We start from the raw sequence: 27,675 nt of genomic DNA, 5'->3' as shown, positions 1-27,675 counted from the left end.
TTAATTTCAAATATTAAAATGTTTCACATTAAAAACTCAGTACTTAATTACATTAATCCTATAATAGATATTAGTTAATAAACTCCAGGTCAGAAGCATTTGAGAAAAAGAGAACAATTTGCATAACTAGTCACTCAAAGGTTGGGCAGCTGGGTTATGGTAGTTTCAATTTGACAAAAAAAAGAAAAATGCAACTCTAGATGTATTATTATTTGTGACATGGCTCAAGATGGGAGACTGTGAGGAGAGTGAAGATGACAGAACTGGTGCTAACCACTGTGACAAGAACTTGAAGAGCAGCCGACATGACATCTTTCCTATCATGCTGCCGAAAATGTCAACTTTGTGAAGGACAGTGAGAAAATGGTTTGCCGAAAACTTGAAAGGTGGATTCCGGAGAAGCCCGCCGTGTCAGATGCGATATAGTCTGCTGTGGCTGGAGAGACCCATTTCTGGCTCCAGTGATGGCCCGCAGGTGGGAGAGCTTCCAGGCTTCAGCACGGCTCCAAAAATGACTGCGCTTGACCTGCATATTGTCTCAAGTTTGCAGGATCATGATATAAAAGAAGTGAGATGTTAGCCAGTGTGCAGTTAGGTGGAACCAGAGACCAGGGGCTATGTTCGCATGTGTATGTGCTCATGTGTGTATGTGTTTCTAAAGCTAAGTTCAAAGACATCGTCTATTAAAATTTGGAACGTTGTGAAGGAAGAGATATGTGCTTTATGAACTTATATTGAGCTCAATATAAGTGACAAAAACTAACTCTGGGTAATCTAAGCAAAGGAGAGTTTATTAGGATGATGCTGGGGCCTCAACGACAGGGAAGGGAATGCTGGAATCAAGTCAGCTATGGAAGAGTAGAAAGCAGGACTGACGCAGTGGTTCTTACTGTATGTTAGAGTAACACGGGAAACCTTAAAAATGCCAGTGTCAGGCTGGGTCCAGTGGCTCATGCCTGTAATGCCAGCATTTTGCAAGGCTGAGGTGGGAGGATCCCTTGAGCCCAGGAGTTAGAGACCAGCCTGGGCAACATAATGAGACCTTGTGTCTGAAGAAAATTAAAACAAAATTAGCAGATATGGTGGCATGCTTCTGCAGTCCCAGCCTCTCAGGAGGCTGCAGTAGGAGGATCACTTGAGCTTGAGATGTCAATGCTGCAGTGAACAGAGATTGCGCCACTGTACTCCACCTTGGGCTGAATGAGACCCTGTCTCAATAGTTAGATAGATAGATAGATAGATAGATAGATAGATAGATAGATAGATAGATAGATAGAGCTTTGAGGATGCGACCTTTCACAATTCTAAGAAACAGACAAGATCAAAAACTACTGACCTGTAAGGACAGTCTGGTCAAGGCACAGCTGCTGGAACAAGCAAATTCCATCTGTTTATTCTAGCCTTGTATCATTTATTCAACATAAAGATTCCAGAGGAGGGTGTCCTGGTAGCTGAACTGAGGTCATAGTCCAGCTTAGATATGGAGTGGCTGTGAAAGGGAGGGGCTGGCCTCTAGGAAGCCCTTCAGCTTTAATAGTAGGGGAATAGGCACCTCGATTCACCCTCACACAAGAGTGGCCAGAATGTGGCTGAGGCCACTCCTCCAAATCCAGGGGTTAGAAATTGGCAATGGATGCTAAAAAGCCTGAAAGCAAGAAAACCAGAATATTCACAGTCAGGATACGAGAGCGTGAGAGAGTCAGGCTTCTAGATAGGTGTTCTGTGTAGAGACACATCTCAGCCTGGAATTTTCTAGCTCGCAGTTTAAAATCCAGCTTCACCCCTCCTCTTCTTTCACTCTTTGTGCCTCCTTTAGTGATTTAGTATTGAGAAAGGAACAAGATGCAGAGCTAGTTTTAAGACAGTTGTAGAATTACCCCCAAATATTTTCAGAAAGACAAAACAAAAGCATGGCGTCTGAAAGATACCAATATAGCTCTACTATTTATTTTGCAACCAGCACTACTTGGAATGGCACCTTGTAAACAATACAAATGCCACTTTTGGAAGGGATTCATAGTTAAATAATACCATGTATCTCTCACAGAATATCTTGGGTTCCAAATCCACTCCAACCTAAGAGAAATCAGGAACCCTGAATCAAATATACCCTCTCTGCCACTGGAAGAACCACCCACCTAATATTTTTTTTCTCTAGAACAGTGGTACTTAGAGTGTGGTCCTCGAACCAGCAGCACTAGCAGCACCAGTAAACTTGTTAGAAATGCAAGTTCTCAACCCCCACCCCCCAGCTCTACTGAATCAGCAACTTTAGGGGACCAACCAATCCAGGTTGTCACCAGGTGATGCTGAGGCTCATTCAAGTTTGAGAACCACTGCTCTAGAAAAAGTATGCTGTTGCTTCTGTGGAAAAACAGTGCTCTCCAAAGCATGTAACCGGAATTTTTCAGTTAATAGCTCTATAGAGATCTATCTAAACCTGTATAGTTAACATTGCCAAATTATAGGGGTCGATGAACAAGAAATTGATGTTTGACAGAATTTTCAAAAACAATGAAGTGAAATCAAACAAAAAAGGGATCCTTTTGCTTTTTAACTGACCTGGTTACAACCTATGATCTTTGACAAGTTGTTATTCCTGCATGTCTTTTCCTCACTTTGTAAAGCAGCATCTCCTGTTACCAATACCATTTCAGAGCAATTCTGGCAGTTACAAATTTACATTTTATGTCAAAATCATTCGACATCAAATTGTTTTATCACCTGCTTTTATTGGTGAACTCTGTACTTGTACCTTACAGACTTAGTAAAGTTAGTTTGTTTTATTTAAAATAAAAGTTGTCGCGCTGACATAGGTGATCAAGAAGCAAATTTAAGAGACAACACTACTTTTTAGTTATTTACTTTTATTGGAATAGTGAGATTAATAGTGTTCAGAAAGTAGTCCGAGGAGAGGTTATCAGCGAAGCAGAAGCTGCTATCTGATACTTATAATAATTACAAGTGGGAATCATCAGAACAAAAGGAAAAAACATAATCCATTGTTAGGTTTGTAATAATATCTTTTATAGTGAGAATTAACTGAGAAGGCCAAGCATACACTAAATGTTCAGTTTTTATCATCTCAGACACAAAGCAGAAAGCTGCCTTCTAATTGCCTAATTGCCTTAGAAGGCTTGTAGGGTAATGAATGAATGGTTTTATTCACAGAGATATTTATCTCCTAATAATGACCACAAATATCCTGGCTCTTCATGTTAAATAGTCTCCATACTTTTTGCTGTGATCTGTAAACCTTTTCTGAACTGTAAAATTATATTTAACAGCATTTTTCTCTGGGTTAATTCTCCACTAAAAAACAAAATGCTTTAAATTGCTCCATTTTTCCCCCAGTTGAGTGTGTGCATGCACATGCTGATTACATAAACAAATGTGTGTTCAGTTCATTAACAAGCTGAAGTTTGTTTAAAGAAATTTAAAAACCACAGCTTAAGGAAGTTGTAGGTTGTAGCATATACACGAAAAGTTACAAACAAAAGCATCACGTGTTTTGTGGAGGCCAGTAAATTCATCCTGTTATCTAACTGTAGATTCACGGACGTTTCATGTAAAAAAAAAAAAAAATTGTTTTTGTTAAGCATGGTAGCTTGCACCCATAATCCCAGCTACTCAAGAGGCTGAGGCAGAAGAATCACTTGAGGCCAGGAGTTCAAGGCCGCAGTGAGCTATGATCACGCTGCTGCACCCCAGCCTGGACAACAGAACAAGACCCTGTCTCTTATAAAATTTTTTAATAAACTTTGTAAATTAACATATGAGATTTACCAGAGAATTTGAAGACAACCTACCTGTTGTTTATCATTTTGCCTTTCTTTGGAAGAGTATGAAGAAATGGACTGAACAGGATTTTACTGTTTGGGGGTATTTTTTATAAAGTGGGGAAGAGGAAATTTTCGCATATTTCAAATAGGGCATTTTTATTATCAAAAAAGAAGGAAAGCTGACTGATTAACCCATAACAGGAGGTACATTGCTGTCATTTGCCAAGTCTTTTGTGCAGTCAGACTGGTCTAGTATAAAGGATTTTCCCAACTTATGCTGGATCCTTGAGAAGGCCTATAAATAAGACCATTTGTTTGGTCTCAAGATGACTTGCATTTGCAAACTGAAGAATGTTCCAATAGAAGTTTTATGGTGACACACCAATCTGCAAACTGGCTCAGCCAGTAGTCAAAACAAGTCACTATGAGATCTGGGAAGCTGAAGGCTTTGAATGGGTCAGATTATCCTGCATTTAGTTTGGAACAGATAAATTTGGGCTATAAATATGTATCCTCCCTTTATATTTTCAACTTGAATGGTCCATAACAAATAGAGTATATATGTATGCACCTAAAGATGACACAGAACCATGAGAATATGATGATCAAACTGAAATCATTTATTTAAGCTGGAGTCCTTTTTATTACAATGAGTAACAGTTTGCTAAAATTGGAAAACATGTGGTTTGTTCTTCAACGAATACATGAGCACTTAAATAAATCTGAACATCGGTAGTTATAGGCAAGAAACTGAGCCATTTAAGACGTCTGACACCGGGAAAGACAAACACTTACAAGTCACCTGATTTTCATAGGATTTTTTGTGCATAATTCAGGGACCCCAAACCCAAGTGCCTACAAGAGAGATAGGTAATACAATTTAGCAATGTGGACCAGGTGAGTGCCTGTCCCAGGTAAGGGAGAAGCTGTTAGCCACCAATTAATAATGCTAACTGTTCCAAATTTTCAAGAAAACAGAAATCAGAATTGTATTCTCAAACTTCCCTAATTTAAAAAAATGTTGGCAACTGGTTCAAATTTCTTAAGACGCTATGAGCCAAACAGAACAAGTTCAGGGGCTGGACTTAACCTTCAAGCCACCAGTTTGTACATTTTACCATTTCACAAGAAAAGAGCTACAGCTCTGCACATGTTTCCAAAATGATAACCCAAACACAACCCATCGCCTTTGGAAGCTAGCCCTGAATAGCTGGGCTTCTCCTGAGCTCACATCGATCATTGCGGTTGTTTCTTCTAAAATGGACAGTTTCCTCCTGCTAGAGATTTGATTTGATGGTGTCAGCATATGAGGTTCCCGTCATTTCATGACATGTCTTCTTTCAGGCCTGATGGAATCGGAACTGTGACTGTTGAAGAAAAGGAACGTTTTGAAGAAATCAAAGAGAGGCTCCGAGTTCTGCTAGAAAATCAGATTACGCATTTTAGGTAAGGATCTGGGGCTGGAGAGCTTTAATTAGGAGATGAGAGTGGGAAGGGAAAACTAAAGGACTTAATTTTCCAAAACTGTAAATCTACCAGAGGATACATTGGATATTTAGAAATAACTGAGTAGAACAAGCAAATCAATCAGATATGGTTCTGCAATAACCAGGAAACTTTGCATTCTTAAGTTCATGTTATTTCCACTTAAAGAACAAATTCCTCCATGTTTGAGCTGACCCTGGTCAACAATCTATTATAAAAAGTTGAATTTGAAGCTTCTTCGAGGTTCCTAAGTAAAAATGAATAAATAAAAAATCTTGTGAATCCGAACATGGTGAACAAGGAAGGAAGGCAGTGATACTCCTAGAAGAGTCTCCACTTTTTCCAGTACCGCAGAAACAGCACTGGCTGGCAACACAGGGAAAGAATGAACCTTGCATCAGCCTGGGTGGATTGAATCTCCCCTGCATACTCAGGAAAGCCAGCAGATTCTGTGCTTGAGCCTTACACCACATAGCCCACTTCTCCCTTGGAGCACATTAGGTGTTTTTAGTGCTGTCCTGGTGGTTCTGGACCAGAGATCCTGAAATAGTAACTGAAAAATAATAATAGCATTTCTAATGGTTCCTATTTATTAAATACTTCCTATATACCAGATACAGAACTGGAGGCTGGAGAAGTATTAACTCGTGGCATAACAACTTTGTAAGGTAGTTATCATAATCCCCATTTAAACCAGGAACAAAGTGAGGCTGAGAGAGGTTAAGGAACTTGCCCAAGGCAATCCAGCTGGCAAGTGGAAGAAGTGGGATGCTTACATAAGATAGTCCAGGTTTAAGCAGCCATGCTAGTCTCTCTGTCCCATGCACAGTGTTCTGAAGGGCCAGTGACAACCTGAAACCAGTCACTGGAACTTGTAGTGGTACCTGACATAGTTTTTTTCTGTGCCATCAAAATCCTCCTGGATAAATCTTTATTGATCATACACTATATGTAAAATGCATTACCAGTAGCAGACGGTCCATAACAATAGGAAACCGCAAGCAGGGAAGTATAGCTAGCAGAATCATGAATTTGCTCTAAATCCACTTTTCTATTCCATATATTGAACTTTTGGGGACTTAAGTAAGTGTATTTGAATTTCAGCCTGTTCCAACTAATACTTTTTTAATGCCAGTCTCGATAATAACATATAAGGTCACATTTGAGCTAACAAATAGTTCTCCTTCACAATAGAAATCTAAACAGAGCCTTATGTCACCACTCTGAATATTCTTTTCTGCTGCAGACATTTGCAGAGTCCCTCTTTAGTCATTATTCACACATACACATATATACATTATATACACACATATATGGTGTGAATTCAGATTAACATAACACAACGTGACAAAATAAAAAGCATTTTCCATTCCTCAGAGAGAGTTGCTATAGGAATCAAATTGCAGCATATTTCATGCTAAAATGTAATAATTTAGGCAACCTGAAGAATTTTGTCTTTTTTAGGTATTGCTTTCCATTTGGTCGACCTGAAGGTGCTTTGAAAGCTACTCTCTCACTCTTGGAAAGGGTAAGAATGAAAGTAAAAGATAGATCACATATATATAAAAAGACATAAGCATAATTGTAATGAAATGTTTTGGTTGAATGACCTAATTGTAATTTTTATAGGATTTGTTTACCATTCATCAAATATCAGAATAGAAGCGAGGAAACTGCCAAAACTCTTGATATTTTATCTTCAAACTCCCAAATAGGATATACAGAAGATATGTTCCTAGCCCTTCCCTGATTCATGGACGGCCTTTGCCAATGCTTTGCAATTCTGGTGCTTTCTCTTTAAGCATGGCTCTCAATCTTATTAAGTCACAAAGAACTAATTTTAAACTTTCATGCTTCTAAGAAGTATGGATGAGTGACACATTTGCTTGAACCTTCTTAATAATCCCACTTTTTCCTACTTGAAGGTTTTGATGAAAGATATTGTTACCCCAGTGCCACAAGAGGAGGTAAAAACAGTTATCCGTAAATGTCTGGAACAGGCTGCGTTAGTCAACTATTCTCGGCTCTCAGAGTATGCCAAAATCGAAGGTAAGGCTCCCTTCTGCCCCCAGTTTTGAATTTAAATTTTGATATGCCTCCCTGGGGAAGTCTTTCTCTTTTCTCAAGGGCACCTGAAAACAGTGGTCCATCTGAGTATATTAAGCTGAAACCTGGAAGCACCTGAAATGTCGAAGTTTCCTTGGCTGTGGCCAAGTAAATGAATTAAAAGACATTACAGGGGCTCAGAAAACAGCCTTTGTAAGGGAACGGTATTGAAAACAGGATGTTATCAGATAACTAAATTCCTTCTGAGGGGCTGTGTTGGCCCTAAGTATCGGCTCTGTGGCTGATGTTTTCCTATGAAGGAGTTCTGTAGAATTGCCCCCTTCTTTAAACAGAGGAAAATAAAGCAGTCTGTTGTCCGCTGCTGATAGCACTGGAAGCAATACAAGAACTGAAAAGAGCAAGATCAAGGTTTTGCTCTTTCTTGCCCCCAAAAGTACCTTGTCTTTTGGTAGTGCTTCAAGCTCGATGGCAGGTTAGTGCTGAGCCATCTGTGATGGCTCCAAGTTGGCTTTAGATCTCATTCATTCTCGTTACTCCAGACCTTAGATGCTTGTTACCACTGCCCTCTCAAGTTTTAGGGAAGTGGTCACTGATGACCCAGTAATCACCAAAGGTGCTTTGAGTAAACTCTACTTGAGAAGATATGGTTCTTTGGGACCTATTCATTCATGAAGGTATTAATCACTTTTCATTGTTACCCTGTTGGCTGCTATAGGGTGATTTGAAAGCCACACCCAACTTGACCAGTGGTGTAAGTGTATAAATGTGGAAGTTCTGTGTGCAAAACTCGATGTGTCCGCATTCTGGAATCTGATGTTCTCTCACACGTGAAACATGACACCTGCCTAAAACTAGCAAATGCGCATTGTCTGCCTCAAGACAACTGGGGGGAAAAGAAACTTAACGAATCACTCAGACCCCATCACTTACTCTGCCAAAATCCTTGTTTCCTTAGAGAATTAGGTTAAGATTATGTCAAATTCACAGTGTTCTGTACATTACGTGTCCTCCCTCTCTCAATTTTGTCTGTCTGACAATGCAAATTGTGTACCAGTGGTAATGAATTCATTGTTATGCATCCAGGGAGAAACACTTAAGAATTGGGCACCAAAAGGATGTTTATCAACTCTTGACTTGGTAATGAGTGACAAAAATAGAGGAACAAGAGGTCGTTAAAGGGCTATATTAGCAAATAATTGTTCCAGCATTTACTGTCCCAGGACGTAATGATTGGTTGTATTTGGTAAAGTCAGCCAGGTACCTAACAATTCTAGGCAAGGCCAGAGATGGGATGGGATCAAGAAACGTTCTGTTGCCATGGCTGCTGCCTCATAGGTCTTGGTCTAGCTATTACTAGTCTTTTGGTAAGATCTGCTCTCTTCTTTCAGATAAATCTATCCAAAAACAAACTTTAAGATCTGTAAGTAAAAATGCATTCATTTCCAAAGTAGATCAGCTGGTCTGTAATTTCCTTTTGTGCCTCAATTCTTCTTGGTTGTGTTAATTATCTTTTGCACTGTGACTTTTAGGTCTGGGGATTCTTTGAAGAAACCAATTCTTTTTTTTCAACTCTCTTTTCAGAGAAGTACCTCATTCCACACTACCTGCTCTCTTCCGCTTCTCTCCTTCCTTGTCCGTGATTGGCTCAGCCACTTTAATGTGACCTGTGCAAAAGTGGCTGAGACACCAATTTCAAAGCATGCTGGGATTGTTAATTCAGACAACCCAACATCCTCTGGCTGCATGTATCAGGTTTTCTTTCATGAACATAGTCCACCATAGGCTGAGACATTGCAGCCTGAAAGATATTACTACCAGACAACTTTCTTTTACAAGGCTCTGATCCTACCCTCAGAGAAGAAATCTTTCATTTTTTACATTTGAGCCCCTCTGTGAGAATTAACAGCTTTGTTATCTGAGAATTCTGGAAAGAAGTTGTAGTAATATTGCTGGAGACTATGTTTATGAAGAAATACCTCAAGAGCCTTAGATACTAAAGTCTTAAATCCTTAGTATCTTGGAGCCTTAAATCAATGAAATTTTGTTTCCCTTTACTCATGATGTTTTGGTCATTGTATTCTTGCAAACAGCTCTAAAGAGACGTGTAAAATCATGGTCACAATCTCTCTCGTGACTCACGGCATGCTGAATGGTTAATCCAGTAGATCTCCAATTTTGAAGCTCCTTTTTCTTTTATCCTGTGTTTATCCCAAAATACTCTGTGGCTATTTTCCTTTGAGCTAATGTAACGTTTTCCTCTAACCTATGACCTTTAACCTCTTTACCTCTGACCTAAGCCTCTTGCATGCCCAAATCCTCTTTTATAGGGAAAAAGAGAGAAATGTATGAGCATCCTGTCTTCTGCTTGGCCTCCCAAGTGATGGATTTAACCATTCGTGAGTACCTACCACCTCCTCACCATGCTGTCTTCACTCTTTCTGTTCTCATTATTTCAAGAAAATCCAGATCCAAACCAACTCACTCTCCTTGCTTCAAGTTTTTTAGCATTGGCTTGTCTGTTGGTTCTGTCTGTGAAACCCAGTGTGAGAAGTCCAGTCACTTTTTATCAGCCTAAAACAGGTTAGACAATTAAGCCATTTGTTTGTGATAAACTCAGATTTGTCTGTAAGTTTTTCAGTTATTCTCTGTCTGTGACCTGAATGCATTTTTACTTTGCTTGTGTGTAACCCTAATTTGTAAAGTGCTTGTCACTGGTACACAATCAAAAGGTAGCAGCTAGGCTGGGGAGCAATGCGTTAGGTGTCAGATAAAGGATATTTGGGGCAAAATCATGCCTTCTTTTCCATGTTTAAGATGCCAAACTATTATGGGTATGAGACCATGCCAGGTGGTCCATTCTCAGTAAAAATTAGATCTTATATGCCTCCTGTCTGTTCTCTATCAAGCTGGGAAGATTTTCCTTGTTCCCTCTAGAGATTTTGACTTGTGCTTGTCCTCTAAACTTTGCCTAGAACATATGACTTAATTGTCACTTGGAGAGTTCATATATGTTTCATAGCTTGATTTCACATTAAACTTAATTTTACTAATTTTCTATTTGTGCAGCATTTTCCACCTCTGTGAAGGAGCCTTTTTTGCTGGCCCCCAAACTTTGGGGCGGTGGGAATCCAAGGGCAACCTTTTCTTTCCAATATCATGTATCACACATAAGTGGGGGGGCATTTTGGTCCACTTGCTCATTAATTCTGCATATGTGTTCTTGTTTCTCTCTCTTCTCTCCTTGTTGTGCTCTCTCTTTCAAATAGAGAATCAAAAGGATGCAGGTGAACCAATTGTATATGCATTATAAATTATCAGGACTGTTGAGTTATATTCAGTTTTTGTTTTTGTTTTTCAATAGCTCCTTAAGGTATGTACTCCCAGAGAGCCATGTGGAGTTGCAATAATACTTAAGGAGTTAATTTGTGCTGTCTAAATACATCTCATGCCCATTTGATGTTGACCTTTATAGAGCAGAATTTCTGAAAAGGCATAAGCTTTAAAGGAATAGAATTCTGGTTTGCTGCAGAGCTTCATTTCATCCTTGGTTATAGGATTCCAGTGATTTGGCCTCATGTGCATTTTTTAAAAAGTTGTTTAACCAAATGAATCTTCCTCTTTGTTTTTCATTTCTTTTTTCTGTTTTCTGCCCTATTGAGAAGTTTGTGTTCTTTGATGAATGTTTATCAGCCAAGACAGAGAGAAGTTGTATCCATGTTGTTCTTGTATGTATCACGTGATAAAGCAGGAAGCATGGACAGGATGACCGAACAGGGGCTGTTGCTGGAAGTTGTATTAGAGGAAAGCTCTTGGAAAGTTCTGGCTTCGGAAATTTTCTTCTTGTTTGGTCCCAAAACTTCTGATCTTATTTTGAGGAGAAGTCTGACTTAAAACTTTAATAAATTAGAATAGGGATCATCATTTTTGTAGTCTAAAGGGTTGTCAAAAATAACTATCATTTAATCCAAATTAACAGTTGAGCACATTTCAAAACATTTCAGAAAGCATTCCTGAGCACATTCCAAGCATAGGGCTACAATAAGTATTTGAAGACTCATAAACCTATGTTCAAGACACATGAACCTTTCTCTCTAGTAGGGAAGATATTTATTCAATCATTTATTCACTCATTCATTCATTTATTAGACAAATGGTTAGTGGGAGACTACCTTGTAGCAGGTACAGTGTTAAAAGCCAGAGACTATGTAAACAAGAGGGAAACAGCTATTAGCCTCATGGAGTATACGTGCAAATGGGTGTATATATGTAAATCACTATATTGCAAGGCCTATTGGTAGAGTTATGTGTAAATGGGATGGGGCATTGTCAGAAAACCATGGAAGTCTTCACGAGATGGTAAGGATTGAACTGCATCTTGAGAGATGAATTAGAATAAGCGAAGGGGAGCTAGGATTGGGAATGGAAAGTCATCCTACATCAAGAGAATAATATGTGCAAATATGTAAAGCCAGATAGCTAATAAAAAATAATGAATGCTTATTTAATGCATATCATGTTCCAGGTATGATTCTAAGCATATTATTAACTTATTTCTCCTCAAAATCCCTTATAAGAGGGAACTATTATTATTCCCATAGTAGAGATGAGCAAACGGAGGCACAGAACTTAAAAAACACACATCCAGAAGTATAAGTGGTATAGCTGGAGTCAGCCCAGGCAGAAGCCACACTTTTAACTACTCTGTAATTAATTCAACGTAGCTGCAAAACAGAGTGAAATGATAGTAGTGGGTGGGTGCTGATGATGGCAAGGTAGGCAGGGACAGGACTTCAAAGGTCTTTCTATGCCATAATAATGCTGAGTTCAGACTATATCTCATGGTTCAAAATTTCTTCACTTGAAAATCATGCCAACTTTTGCATGCATATGGATTTTTTCAGAAGAAAGATTCCACAGGTCTCAACTGCAAAGGTGATGAAGAGTCATTGAAGGCTGTTTATGCAAAGGGATGGGTTGGTGGTTTACACTGCAGAAAAATCACACTAGCAGGAATTAAGAGAAAGGACTGAAGAGGGGGAATAGGGTAGAGCTGGACTTAAAAGTTGAGGTTAAAGCAGAGATGGGTTTGAAGCTTGGTATAGTGAAGCTTTTTCTAAGTATATCAGGTCTCAATTGCAATCTTAATCATAATTACTTCTTTCCTGGCCTTTAAATGTTTTTTCTTTCTTACCCCTTCCCTCCCTTTTCAATTTTCTTAATGAGAATAGAGCACAAATTCATGGATAGGTCTACATAACCAACTGTATGGAGGTGGTAGGGCACCACCGGAGTTACATGTGCAAATTGTAGGGAGGTGGGTAGAATACTGGGGACTGAAATATGGACAGCTGCTGAGTCCTTTAGTCAGACTATGCTTTAAGAATCTACAGGGCTATGCAGATGGCATTTTGGTGGACTTATGCTTTATGTTTGGTGGCATTATTAGAAATTAAATGTTCAATGTAATTACAGTACCTCCAAAAAAAGATGCAAAAGCCTGCTAGTCTCTGAAAGAAAAGCTGTGACTCCTGCAAATGAATTCTATTATTTTAAATACATTTTCATGTAAACCGTCACACATTCTGAACCCAGCAAGCTCTGAGAAAGTCTACACTACTATTGCTGTTTTGCCTCAGTTCTTGGCTAAATACTTGCATAATTTTCTGAGCATCATAACGATTCCACTGGAATTTGAAATAAAACAACTTTTTCCTCCAAATATGGCAAGGATTTGCAAAATCAGACAGATGATGATTTGTAGATAGACAGCAGATAGATATAGACAGAAATAATTAGGTAAGCAGGCAGATAGATAGATAGATAGAGAGATAGATAGATAGATAGATAGATAGATAGATAGATAGATAGATAGATAGATAGATAGATGCAGAAATAGGTAGGTGGGAGGAAAGGAGAGGAGAGTAGGTAGATAGGTGGGTGGGTGGATGGATGAATGATGGGTAGGTGGGGAGAGAAAGAGAGAAGAGAGCAGCCACCTATGAACCTATGGGCCTTGGCCCTGTGCTAAGGGCTTCTGATTCAATCTTAACCTTAGACTCATAAAGAAGTCTTTATTTTTGCACCCTTTACAGATGAAGGAGCTGTGATTCAGTGAGGATAAGTAACTTTCTGAAGTAGGATTTGAACTCAGGTCTGTCTAAATTTAAATACCATGCATTTTTGTCTCTTTCTACCATGCAGACTTTTTGCCTGATGTGGTGAGCACTTAGACAATATCCATTCATTCAGTGGATAAGGTCAAGTATAATACCTACCACTTTTTACATAGGAAGACTGCAAATTAACAGAGCAGTCCTTTCTGGAACCGGATCATTGACAAAATCTTTACATTGTAAATTCTTCCCGAGGGCAGTTGAGATTCCCCAAGGTTGTCCAAGAACTGAGGACTTTTCTTCTCTCCAATTGACAGAAACCTTCTAGATCAGGTCAAATCTATCCAAAGGACTTCCAGGAAGATTGTGTGATGTTGAGGTTTTGTATCTTTCTCTGTCTCCAGGCAAATTTCCTACAGATCTAAGGCTTGTTGAAAGAGAGAAAGAGAACCAAGCTGGTAAAACTCACCAACACATACAGCCAAGCCACCACCCCACTGTCTTCCACAAGGGACCAATAATAGTGAATCTCATCCCCACAGGATGGCCATTCTGAGATGAGGACCATCTCATGCTTCATGTCTTATACATGAGGGACTAAGTGTTTCTCTTTTATTTATTTCTTTTATTTTATTTTTTTTTTTTTGAGACAGAGTCTTGCTTTAGAGTACAGTGATAGGATCCTGGCTCACCGCAACATCTACTTCCTGGGTTCAAACAATACTTTTGTCTCAGCATCCGAAGTAGCTGGGACTACAGGCACACACCACCACACCCAGCTAATTTTTTGTATTTTTAGTAGAGATGGGGTTTTACCATGTTGGCCAGGTTGGTCTTGAACTCCTGGCCTCAAGTGATCCACCCACCTCGGCCTCCTAAAGTGCTGAGATTACAGGCATGAGCCACCACACCCAGCCTTTCCATCTGTTTTGTTTCAGTGGTGCATAAATCAGGGTTTCCAAGCCCAGATTATTCTGTGGACTAGCACCTCATCTATACTTTACAATAAGTGGGGAGGACAAAGAAAAACATGTTTTAAACACTGTCACCAAGAAAGATTTTGGAAAAAAAAGGATGTGTTAAAATATGCTGTGAACCCACAAATATGAAACCAGTGTCTCTCTCTTCTATCAGAAAAAAAGATGTGATGCTGCAGATTATGATAAAAATTGTTGTTTATTGAGAATTTAGTATGTGCTAAGTAGTTATACATATCTCATTTAATTCTCACCATGACCCTGTGAGATAAGTGTTTTATTACCATATTTCATTGAATCTAAAGGGCCATCAATTATAAGCTGCGCCATTCATATACTGTATTGTGACATGCTATCAAACATAAGATGCATCTGGATTTCAGAAATGTTAAAATGTGCCTCTTACTTCAATGAAATAAGAACTTATGCATTCATACATGGAAATCCTGAAGTAGAAAGATGTTAAGTCCTTCCCCAAGGTTAAACATCTGGTCAGTTGTAGAGTCAAAATTTGAACATGACCCTGTTTAATTCCAAAGTCCCCATTTTCAACTTCTACACTATAAAATGTTTGTGATTTGTTAGCAATGAAATTGTATAACACAAAAGAGGTTTCTTGATCATTGACAGGTAGAAAAATCAAGGCCTGGAGAAAAGAAGCCAGGTTCAAAATAAAATGAGTAGTCAGTGACTCTCCAGTCTCTTGTCCTATGTGCTATTCAAGAGCCATCATCACCCCACCAGGCTGCCTTACCTTTCAGCCAAGATATAACGGCCCTATCCACAATCCATTAACTGGTCTGAGCTTCCAGTAGGACACTTGATGACATCCAGCATCCACATGTTAGAATCATATACATGCAACTCTAAGAAAACACTACCTCAAAACCAGCCTGAGCACTCAATGATTTGTTATACCCCAAATTCAAATCCTTATCTTGCCTCCACTGGGCTTTCTAACCTCTGTAACCTCACTTTTATTTTCTGTAAAAGGTGCTAGTAATGGTTCCTCCCCCAGAGAATTATTGCAAAGATTAAAATACATATTCTAAATAAATCGGTTAGCACAAATACCTGGCACATAGTAAGTGCTCATTATATATATTAATTTATTATTTGTTTGAAAGTATTTAAAAGGATGTTCTTCCAAGTTGAAATGTATAGTATAATGATATCATTTGATTTCAGAAATGAATCATAAAACAGTGCTTCTTCAACTTTAATGTCCATCTGAATCACTGGGGATCTTGTTGAAATGTAGGTTCTGATTCAGCAGGTCTGGGGTGGAGCCTGGGAATATGCATTCTTAACAAGCTTCCAGGTAATGCTGAAGCTGCTGATCCAGGGATGGTACTTTGAGGGCCAAGGGAATATAAGAGGTATTCAAATTGTCTTTTATTATAAATTTCAAATACAACATTGCAATCTCCATATATATTTGTTAAATATCCACTAGGTTCCAGGAGCTATGCCAGACACCGGGGGAGTGTGTGATGAGCAAAAGCAGTCATGCTCCCTACCCTTGTTGAGCTTACCAAAAAAAAAAGAAAACAGAGACATGAAACAAGCAATCACAATCTGATGATGATAGTAAAGGGAACAAGCAAGGTGTCACAGGAGTGCAGTACAAGGGAATTTTACCCAGGCCAGGGTCTTTAATGAATTGCAGAGCAGGGGATAGTGCCAGAGAAGGGCATGATGTAGGTCAAAGACTGGACCCCCAAGAAGAACTGACTGGGGTGTTCCCTAGCCTTGTTTCAGTGTTTCCCTCTATTCATCATCCCTCCAGATGCTCCAAGCTCCTGCCCAAGACAGCTTGTGGCAATGTACATAAAAGTTTATTTGGGGACTAAGTGGGTACTTAGTAGTACTACTGAATCAGAGAAAAAAAGAACTCAAATAGCCTAAGCAAGAAAAGAGAATTTTTTGGTTCATGTAGCTAGGAAATCCATGAAGGAGTTGGTCTCAGAAATGAAAAATGTTCAGTGTTTTCATATCTCCAGCTGCTGACAGGCTTCTTTAATGTGACTGGAGCTAGTGGTTGAAGTTTGGGAAGCAATATGGCCACAGATAGCACCAGCCTTTTATCCTAGCTAATGACTCTAGAAGAAAAAGAGCATTCCTTTCCAAGCAACTGTATACAATTCCAGAGAAGGGCCACAGCTGCCCAGCTTGGGTCACATGCTAACCCCAGAGCCAATCGTAGCACCCATGATGGTATGAGGTACTATGGTTGGCCAGGTGTAGCTCATGTGACTTCCCCTGAAGGATACTTTCCTTGGAAGTCCCACCAAAATAACATGGAGTAGAGAAGGTAACTCCCCTGAGCAAGGTTCTTGCACATACAAGGACAGATTTCCAACACAACGTCCATGCAGAATTAAGGTCACTTTTCTTATATGCAACAGCTCAGCCCGAGGAACAAAGCCTGAGTTGGCATACAATACCAAATTAGAGAAGAAAAACCACTACAACAGTGTTATTTCTTTCTTTAATTTAAATTAATTTGTATTAAGTTAAATAAAATTATTTTTAATTGTCTTAAATAGTTTTTGTTTTTGTTTTTTGAGACGGAGTCTTGCTCTGTCACCCAGGCTGGAGTGCAGTGGGGTGATCTCGGCTCACTGCAACCTCCGCCTCCCAGGTCCAAGCGATTCTCCTGCCTCAGCCTCCTGAGTAGCTGGGAATACAGGTGCACACCACCATGCCCAGCTAATTTTTGTATTTTTAATAGAGACAGGGTTTCACCATGTTGGCCAGGATGGTCTCGAACTCCTGACCTCATGATTCTCCTGCCTCAGCCTCCCAAAGTGCCGGGATTACAGGTGTGAGCCACCGTGCACAGCTGTCTTAAATAGTATTTAATTGCATTAAGAAACCTGATGTTATTCTCTGGCTTGGAAGTTTAAGTTATGATGTTTACTATTCAGAATTCAGCTTAGTACATTTGTTAAGTAACCAGGGACTTTGGATAAGAGATAAGAGTTCCTCTGTAGTTTGTATGTATACTGAAAACACAGAGCATTTTATTTTTCATGAAAGCACTGCATTGGACAGGATCCACTGAGGATTCCCTTCTACCAATATTTGATGACCTACCCTGGCCCCAGCACTGCTCTAGGCCCTAGAAATACAGAATTCCCTGGCAGACAGGGAGATAGACAAAAGTATATAATTTCCTATTATCCAGGGCCAGAAGTGCTCAAGTAGAAGCGTCGACAGAGGAGCTGAAGCTTTGCTATGATGGCACTGTCTTGTTATGGCATATGAAGGCATAACCCTTGTCATGAAGGGAAGCTCTCAAAGGTTTTTAAGCAGGAGCATGACAAGTTCAGATGTGTGCTTAACAGAGATCACTCTGACTGCTGCATGGCAGAGAATGAACTGCAGAAGAGAAAAGGGACTGAAGGCTGCCTTGGAGGCTTTAGCAACAGTTGAGGTGGAAATGATGAGACCTGAGTCGTATGCCCACCCCCTCGGCAAGAGTGTGGATAAGCATGTGATCTAGTACGGTGTGAGACAAAATCAAGAGACGTTTTGGAGGTAGACTGGACAAGCTATACCACCTGAGTCCTTACAGGGAAAAGACAACGATGGCTCCAATGAAAAGCATGGGAAAAATCCATGATCCATCCAACAGCCTGTATTAACACATACTTTAGACTGACCTAGAGCTGGAACCTTTTGAAAGGGAGTGGATATTGGAGAATCAAGGGGATCAAGTATACATAACAGACAGTCCCACTAAGGAAATTGTATTAGATTTCAACCTTGCATGTTTTTGGCCTATGTAGCCATCATTTTAGGGAAGCTGGGTATTCAGGATAGTATGATGTGGCTATCTGCTAAGCTTTCTGTTGCTACTTGAGCTTTTATCTACCTCCACCCCCAAATCATAGCAAATTGCTACAGGCTAGTTATTTTCTGTAATTGCATAATACAAATACTAGCATCTTCAGCAACACATCAATAGGCTGGAACTTAGTAATAAGTGAGTTTCCATCAATCATATTCATCTCTCATATGATATTTCAGGGACTGGCAATTCACTAGCTAGAGCCAGAGTTGGTCAGGTTATTTAAGGGCTAATTGGAGTGTCTCTTGCTCCTGGATGCATCTCTTCCTTGGCTTAGATAAGCATGCAGTGGAATTCTCTTTTTGTTTTTCTGCAGTCACATTTAACTCTCTCTCTGGAAGCCAAGCAGATTTAATTGTGTAAACATGAGCAATGGTAATTGGGTAAATGAAGTTGGAAACCAAGGTATGATGTTTTTGTTTTGCTCTGTGAGGAAAAAAAAATAGGAAGCTTGTTTTTCTATGGTGGCAAACCTCACTGTCAGAATTCTGGACAGACAGTTGGCAGGAGGAAATCCCTTTATGAATTTCTCATCAAGACCCATTTAGCTGAAATATGTATCTGCTGCCTCATGGGTGACAGATCAACCCAGAGGCACCTTATTGTTTTATTCACCACCAGATCAAGTCTTTCTCTACCCAGGTTCAGTTAACTGGGTGAGAATGAGTCAGGAATTTCTGTGAGAACTGCACATGCAGGTAAACACGCATTCACTGAAAGAGCCATGAGAATGGATTACCAGAAATGCTCTTAACTTTAGGCAGTGCTGTCAGTGGAAAACCAGATTTTAACAAAATATACAATATGGAGTACTATTTTTTATGATGAAAGGATTAGTAGTTGCCTCCTTTTAAATGGTTATCATTTAAAACTGAGTCTTCCAAATTCTATTTACACACATTTTTTTCCCAAACAATTTCAATAAGAGGAAACTGTTAATTTTTTTGTCCTGTATTCTAAACACTGAAATGGTCCAGCAAGAAGAGGATCTCCTCAACTCTTGCTTTTAATAGATGATTTTTGCCAGAATATTATATTTTATCCATATTTTTCAATCTTTTTTATTAATGTCACTAGAATTCCATTTCCTACATGCCTGCAGTAAAATTCATTTTCCCAGTTGAAAATTCAAGCAAACCAAGAAGCAAACTTGGCAATGGAGTATGTCCCTCTCACCATACAGATTGCTTTATAAACCAGAACTATTAGAAAGGAGCAGGTCCAAGGTTAATGAGACACTCATTAAAGAGAGAGAATTGCAGAAGCTGATAGTGCTCTGGGCCTGTATTGAAGGAGAGGCTATTGTTACAGGATGTTTGCTGTGCTGATATTGTAAACCACATGACAGATGGGTCAAGTGCTGATTACAGTATTCTAACATTTGGAATAGCAAGTAACATATTTGATAAGCTGGCAAGTTTTTATATATGATTCAACCCACAATATAAAAGCCACGAGAATTCCAAATTGAAAATAATTAAATGAGCTGGAAACAATCAGATACCACACATTTTCCCCCAAAATGACAGATTTTGACATGTTGAAATTCCACAAAGGGAGCAAGAATATTTCCTAGCTCACTTGAACTAATAACGGCCCTTCATCTGCTTTTGCAAAGCAATTAATTGCAGCCTCCTCACAATGTGGAGGTAGCAATAAACATGTGTAGGCATCTTGAGCTTTACAGAGATCAGTCCCATAGATTGCTTTCTTTGCTCTTATCAGCAACCCTGTAACATATACAAGAAAAGATACTCTCAATTTATAGATGAGGAAACTAAAGCACAGAGAGGTTCAAGTAGCAGATGCAAGGTTATGTAGAAAGTAAGTAACATATGGGGGATAACAAGCCAGATCTTCCAACTATTAATATATCAAGTCCTATTTCTGGTCATCTGTAAAAAAGAAGCAGCTATTAATGTATAGGTGTTCTTCATTGTACGAAGTGTATCTTTTTTTGGTCAGTGCTGCTGCTGCCATCATTCATGTGTATCCATCTGGATAAAGCATCTGGTATTTGCATTCAGCCTCTGAGTGTCTCGGTGGTGGTGGTGGGTGGGGGTTGCTGGTGACACTGGTAAGAGTCCTTGTCAAACAATGTCACACCTCTGTAGTGCTAAAGTATTGCCAAGAAAGCAGCAGCTCTCCATTTGTGTTTTATCATTTTTGCTTATTTGGTTGTTCTTTTCAGAGTTTGTCATCTTACTTGTCACTGTTTGTTAAAGTCACTTTGTCTTTACTTTTTTACTGTCTCTCTTCACCTACCCAAGCAGCTCCCCTGCCACATCCTGGGCCTCCTCCTCCACCCACCCAAACGCAGACCAGCATGTTTTATCAGAGGCTCAAAGGCATGCCTAGGCCAAAATCAAGTACCGTAAACTTTCATCATTCCTCTACTTGGCAGCTTTCTAGTTTAGTTTGCTTTTCTGTTCACCGTTCTTCTTGAAATTTTGTTTCAGTTTGGAACACTAAGCTGAGACTCGGGCTCTCAAGTATAATTTTATAGGTTTTGAGATACTCAAAAGAGAGCATTTATTTCCAAATGTCCACTTTTTTTTTGTCTAGCTATGTCTGACATATGCAACATTTTCAAATCTCAATGTCAGCACAAAATAACATTGTTGTTGCATAACATTTTGCATGACAATTTTTTCTGTGTTATGAGCTTCAATTCTATTGTATGAAATGGTTCTTAAGTATACTATATTTTTAGTTCCATTTTATCAGTGCTCCAGCTAGTGCAAGCTTGGGGGATAGGAATATTGTAATTCATCTGAAGACAGCGTAAGTGGCCAAAAAAAAAAAAAAAAAAATCACTTCTAAGCACAAATTTCTCCTTGACCTCTGCTGGGGAGAGGGAAGAAGTGCTAAAGGATTTTGCACAATATTTTCTTTAAAGACAACATCTTAGGGAATTTACTTTTAGTTCCATTTTGCCATTTAGCTAGTAGTACAGCAGCTATGCAAACAAACAGGAAAATAGTGCAGTGTCTCACTAATGTGGCTTGATCTACAGATGATGGAATCACAGCTAATTAATAGTAAATGAAAGACTGGCTACATGGGTTAATTGGCAGATCAAGTGTTCTAGATTAAAGGATCCTTAACCTGCTTACTTTAATGGTTTTATGTTCAAGTAAAATTGCAAAGGGTTTTATTAAACATACTGTCTGTATATATACATCAGGCATACACATATCTGCGTACATGTGCACACACTCATAGAATGGCTGCATGCACATGCACAATTTATGTGTATCTATTGATATCTATTGTAGTCAATCTAAGAGTACTGCCTATTAAAACAAATCTTCAGGTGGTCCTAGCTTCAACATCTTGGATTTCTCCAAACATAAAAATTATTGACTTTTTTTTAAAAAGTGCATAAAAATATTGGTATGAATTATTTATGTATCCTATGTCATAAACAGCCAGAATTCCCCTAGATTTGGTGAGTGTTTCACCCAAAAGGACAAAGCTCTCTATTTTTAAAGCAAGAGATTTCAAAGATGTGCCCCAAGTGGGATTTCCTGAAGATTTGTATTAATGTGCAGGCTTGTCTGTTACTAGAAAATGTATGTAAGTGTGTGATGTGTGTATGTGGGTGTATGTGTCGAATGGGTAATAAGCATAGGATGAGGAATTTGCAAATTGATGTGTAAATGTGAATATCAACGAATAAAAAATAGTAGCCTGTGCATATTTACTATCAAAATGCAAATACCTCACTCTACACACATTACCCAAAAATATATACACAGTATGTTTGTAGAAATGCCTGAAAGTCTACGAATGAAATTATGATAGTCTATTTATCAAATTACTAACAGGTCAGATGCCCCAAAAGCACAGAAGTCAATCTTGTCATACACTCTTTCTCTAAATATATGTTGCTCTAGACCAGGCAATGGGCTCTCAGCACCTAAGCTCCCACATCTCCTTATTCTGAGTGTTGGTTATTCTCTGCCTAATCCACATGTTTATGTTTCCCACAGCCCCACCTTCAGGCTCTAACCAGATCCAGCCACATTTCCATCTGGGTTTGGCAGAGATAATGGAGCTTTCCACTGACTTGAATCCAGGAAGCCCATTTTCACACTAGCCGTCAGGCCCTGTTAGACTGAGACTTTCAACACCTGGCTAATCTTACCCTGTCCCACTAATCACTCTTACATCCCATTTGCTAGAACACTCTTCTTGCATAGTGTCTCGCTGAATTTATTTTTCATTATTAAATCCTAAATTACTAATGACCTGATATGTTCATTACCTAAGAAATGCATAAAAGAATATTAAGAACCTTTTTTTTTGGAAATTAGCAATCTCTTATGATTTTAAGTCTGCCTACTTCCTCCCACCCCCTGCTGCCTGCCAGAAACCTTCCTATTTAGTAATAGGTAATTCTTTCTAGCAAGAAACATCCTGAAGCCAAAATATACCTGTTTCAGATGAAGAGATGAAAATAAATTTTGCCAGTTCTTTTGCAAATGTATGTACCTACTTGGGGAATTCTACTAAATGATGTTTATTTCACTATATCCCATGTGCTCTGACTCTGAGGCTTCAAGGTTTGAAGGGGGCTAAACATGAAATACAGGTTCCCCTGGAATTCAGACTGGTTGAATCCAAGCAGTTTCACTGGCCAAGAAAACCTTTATGTTTTGGCCGGGCACAGTGGTTCATGCCTGTAATCCCAGCACTTTGGAAGGCTGAGGCGGGCGGATCTCCTGAGGTAAGGAGTTTGAGACCATCCTGGCCAGCAAGGTGAAACTCTGTCTCTACTAAAAATACAAAAATCAGCCCGGCGTGGTGGCGGGTGCCTGTAATCCCAGCTACTCAGGAGGCTGAGGCAGGAGGATCACTTGAACCCAGGAGGCAGAGGTTGCAGTGAGCTGAGATCGCACCACTGCCCTCCAGCCTGGGCAACAGAATAAATGAGACTCCGTCTCCAAAAAAACAAGAAAAAGAAAAGAAAGAAAGAAAACCTCCTTTATGTTTTAAATATTACTGTTTTCCCAAAGGAAAAAAGTTTGTAATTTTTGGAACATAATGACATTGTCAAACTCATGAACTCAGCTCTAAAAAGAAGGCAACATAAGCCAGGATTCAGATTCTTCCTGAGCTGGGTAAAAATACAACACTTTCAGTTTAAGAGAAACTAAAAACAAAGAAAACAATTAAGTACATTGTTTCAATTTAACTGATAAAATTTCAATTGTAACAACCAGTAGCACAAACTATCACAACCCATTCAATAATCTACTCCTAACACCCTTTTAACAATTATTATTCCTGACTAATGGCCCAGGCATATCCAATTTTTCTTTTCTATCTCCTCCCTGGACAACTTGAAGCAGACATTTGAATCTGCATTTTCAAAATGAACGTTCCAACATACGCAAGCCTGCAATGAAAAATTACACTGTAGCATTTAATAACTAATCTAAAAAACAAATGTAACAGCAATCAATATTAAACTCCTGTTAATCTTCCCACTTCAGGTAGCATAATTACAATCTAGAGAGTGGTATAGTACATTTATGCTGTCTTTAAAGAACATGTGTACAAAATGTCACTAAATTTGATATGGGCTGTCATAGACTTAATATAGCTTCATATGCAAATTTGAAGCTGGAGCACTGCTTTTTTCTAATATGTATTATAATAATGGTGATAATAATAAAATGGCTTTATGGTTTGCTCACTACTAATTACATGGCACTTAACATTTGCATGAATTTTTTTTAAAAACTGATAACTATCCTCAATTTCTTATCCACTAGTTCTAATGGCCATAAAAGTAGCCTGCCACTTTCGCTGAATTTTAACACAAACTCTTGTACTGCAGAAAATGTAGGCCGGTTAATCACTCCTGCCAAAAAGCTTGAAGATACAATACGTCTTGCTGAACTAGTCATTGAAGTTCTTCAGCAAAATGAGGAGCACCACGCAGAGGTGAGCAGGCTTGGTGGGAAGTGTATCTTACTGTGCCTTAGCTGAGCTTGCAGAGCTGATTTTCCCAGCCAGATTGTGAATAAGATGCCTTAACACCCATTTTCTTTTAACTGGGATTGCAAAGGGAATGAAAGTGGAAGTTTTGCAAGAAGTCTTTGGAAGGTTATTTTAACCAACCAAAAAGTGGTTGCATGTTGTATGTTTCGGCCTAAGTTTTCAGATGTTTCTAGCGATGAACAAATGAGGTGAGTGCTTTTTAAAGTTAATCATTCAAGCAGCATCTGGTTACCATTGTCCAGAACACAAAATATTTTTTGGTTTTTTGTGGTTGTTTTTGTTGCCACCACTGTTGTTTTTATTAGTTATTTGGTATGTGAACCACAGACCTTCTTTCTCAGTTTATCTCTGTAACTTACTCTGCTTGTACTAGAGTCTTCATTTTTTTTTTCATCTTAGATTGCCTGGGTTGTCAAACACAGTGACAGAAGCAAATTATTCTGTGTTGTTCAACTTGTCGATTCTCCAACATACATCTAAATAAATATAGCTTACTTTTTTTAAGAAACCACTGTCAAAATGATCCTTTTGATAATAATTATAAACCAAGGGATTTCAAGGCTAGCTAAATCCCAAACCTATAAGGACTTAAACAACCTAACACTTCCAAAAAAATTCCAAAATTTCATGATGGTTAAATGGTTATATCAATGCTTGTCTCAAAATTGAGATTTAAAATCATCTCTCTTAAAATAATCTTTTTGAAAATTGCATAATTCTCCCCCTTTCTCTACATTCAGATTTACAGCAAAGGGGAAAAATGACATTTCCTAAAAGTAATTTCTCAAGTACCTAAAATGATCATTCCATGACTAAATGGAAATTGCCAGTATAGTTAAATAATATATAATACACCATAAATCCAACCGTCCCGACTAATGCCTGATTGCATATTTAAATTTCCTCCCTGTTTTTCTACTATTTTATTCAATCTTGGCTGATCGTGGCAGGGGAAAGAGGTATGTGACTAAACCGAATGAACCAGCCACCTGCTGTCATACTTTGTGCATGCCCTTCCAGTACCATGTCTTCTAATGGGACTTTTCCTGGTGCTCCTGCTTTCTAACACTGACCCAAGGAATGTAACAGCAACTTCCAGTGGACTGCTTGTGGAATGGGTGACCCTCCACGGCAGGGTCAATGTGGGTGATTCTCTTGTGCGTGCATGAAGCAATTGATATACTTAACAACGACTGCAGTTACATCCCAACACAACGCCTCCTACCTGCCTTGATTCTGTCCTTAGCCTGGTGTAGTTTCCTATGTCTGTCTGTACTTACCTTTATTACAGCAGATGAGTATCAAACTTAGTAACCAGTAGCTCGCCGGAGTGATACTAATCTTCCTCAACAACCGTCTCTATGTGAATCATATATACAGTATTTATATATAGAGAGAGTACTGAAGAATTTTTTTCCCTGAAAACCCTTAAAGAATGGGGGTAAGACCCCTTGAGGCAGGTAGAACTAATTCATGCAGCATCTATCCGCAACGCACAGCCATGAGTGATAAGGAAAAGCAAATCGATAACCTCCAAACATGTAAACAATTAAGTGGGTTAGAATATTTTTCCTACGCTATCCTATAGGATGTTCTTTTCAGATTGCAGGCATCTGGGGTTCCGGTGATGGTAAGTGTGTTCTTCCCACGTGTCTTCAAAGTCACCTCCAGAGGCATGGAGGGGCTCCAGCCTGCCCTCCTCTGATCTGAGTGGTTGAGGCTCTTCCCATGATGCTGGACCAAACCCACACATTCTTGAAGACATAAATACAAAGAGCACAGTTTTCTCAGTCACAATTGTGCTTTTAAGTGAATCAGAGGAGAAGAAAAATGACAGATATACTTGATTTATAATCAAGTTATTTTTGGAGGCTGCTACGGGCTAAGAAAGGATGTATATTTTTCTGAATTGCTCAAAAGAAACACCAAAGGAGGGCTTATATGCTAAACAAGGCACGTTTCACTTTTCCAAAAAGCCCTTTTTCGCTGTGTTAATCCTTATCCTAAACTGCCCTAATAACCATCATCACAAAATATTTTAATCTTGTATATTCAAAAGCCATTCAAATTAAATAGAGTAGACATGAACTCAATTCCCATTACCAACTTTAAAACTTAGTAATGAAAACTTCAGCATACTTTGGAGTGCCTGAGACCAAATTTTCTTTTAGATAAAATGTACAGGATTCTTTCCAAAATTAAAAATTTTACCCAATCACAAAATCTTCTCCATCAATCAAAAGCTACCTATTGAGTGTCTTCCATCTTCTGAGCACTGAGGCAACTACCTTGGTGCTTTTTGAAAGACAACTAGGCACAGGACAGCCTGTCCTTCAAGCAATAGAACGCAGGGTGTCCAGGAGTTTAGGCTCTGTGCCAGAGAAGTTTGGCTTTGAATCCTAGCTTTGCCTCTTCTCTTCCAGTATAACTTTTCTCATCCTGTAAAGTGGAGATAACAATAGATGGTCATTGTTAGAGTGGAAGGCCACATTCATTAAAGCATCTGGTGCTGTGCCTGGCACAAAGTGAGCACTCCACAAAGCTTGGCTCTTTTGTTATGAGGAACAAATTGCTAAGGAAACAAAATATAAGAATATCTGATTATCAAAGTGACAAAACCTGTGTGGAAAGTACCAAATAAACAGAATAAACAGAACGTGTTGAGAGCAGATTCATTTCAAGGTACAGTGGGCCAGAAAGGCACTACCACCTGTTCCCAACTTTCACTTACAGATTGCAATCACGTGGACAGCTCTTGAAAATTCAGATCCCCAGGTCTTGTCCCAGCTCAATTTATTGAAATCTTCCAGGGAGGTGCTGAGCATGGGTAATTTTTAAAAGCTGCCCAGGTGATTCCAGTGTACAACCAGGGTCAAGACTGGCTGGAGTACAGTGGAAGAGGTAGCCTTACCACTGGCACACTAAACATGGGGTTTTTCTTCCCCAAAAGAAAAAGTAAGACAATTATGTTCTACTGATCAGTACTCACTACCATGTTCTCTGGGTGCTCAGTATATTAAAAAAAAAAAAAAAGAAAGAAAGAAAAGAAAAGAAAAACAAAAGACTAAATCCTAAGCTTGGATCTTGGCTGTGTGGCCATGCTGTTTGGTGGTACCACTCAAATCAAAGTGACTAGTAGGCTTGCCTCCTCCACCTAAAATAAAAACAATAATCCTTAAAGACATTTTAAATTCCAAGATAAAGTAATTAAATGTCCCAAGAAAAGAAATCTCACCAGCTAAGAATACATCATATGCACACACACGCAGTATATGGTAGCAGTGGTCACAGTTATCTCTTAATTGCAGCTTAACTCTGTTTCCAGAGTCTAATCTATTCACAAACATACACACACGAATTATGCCTTCATGTATGGTTGCTAC

The 27,675-nt window shown here is 39.0% G+C and overlaps 1 protein-coding gene across 12 annotated transcripts in view; it reads left to right on the top strand.

Moving 5' to 3' along the window:
• Positions 1 to 27,675, top strand: part of CADPS (calcium dependent secretion activator) — a 476,794-nt gene that overhangs the window by 349,737 nt on the left and 99,382 nt on the right. For 4 of the 12 annotated variants that reach the window (XM_019024533.4, XM_055383621.2, XM_019024532.4 and 1 more), the window contains exons 14-19: positions 5,127 to 5,228; positions 6,732 to 6,795; positions 7,193 to 7,316; positions 9,662 to 9,730; positions 10,601 to 10,618; positions 24,129 to 24,235. In XM_019024533.4, coding sequence (XP_018880078.1) covers positions 5,127 to 5,228; positions 6,732 to 6,795; positions 7,193 to 7,316; positions 9,662 to 9,730; positions 10,601 to 10,618; positions 24,129 to 24,235 — 484 coding nt within the window. The remainder of the gene's footprint in view (positions 1 to 5,126; positions 5,229 to 6,731; positions 6,796 to 7,192; positions 7,317 to 9,661; positions 9,731 to 10,600; positions 10,619 to 24,128; positions 24,236 to 27,675) is intronic. The other 8 variants (XM_055383622.2, XM_055383617.2, XM_055383615.2 and 5 more) reach the window with 3 other exon arrangements.

This window comes from Gorilla gorilla, chromosome 2 (assembly GCF_029281585.2).
Source record: "Gorilla gorilla gorilla isolate KB3781 chromosome 2, NHGRI_mGorGor1-v2.1_pri, whole genome shotgun sequence".
Lineage (NCBI taxonomy): Eukaryota > Metazoa > Chordata > Mammalia > Primates > Hominidae > Gorilla > Gorilla gorilla.
The sequence above is the reverse complement of the archived record's forward strand: the minus strand, read 5'-3'. Positions and strand labels throughout refer to the sequence as shown.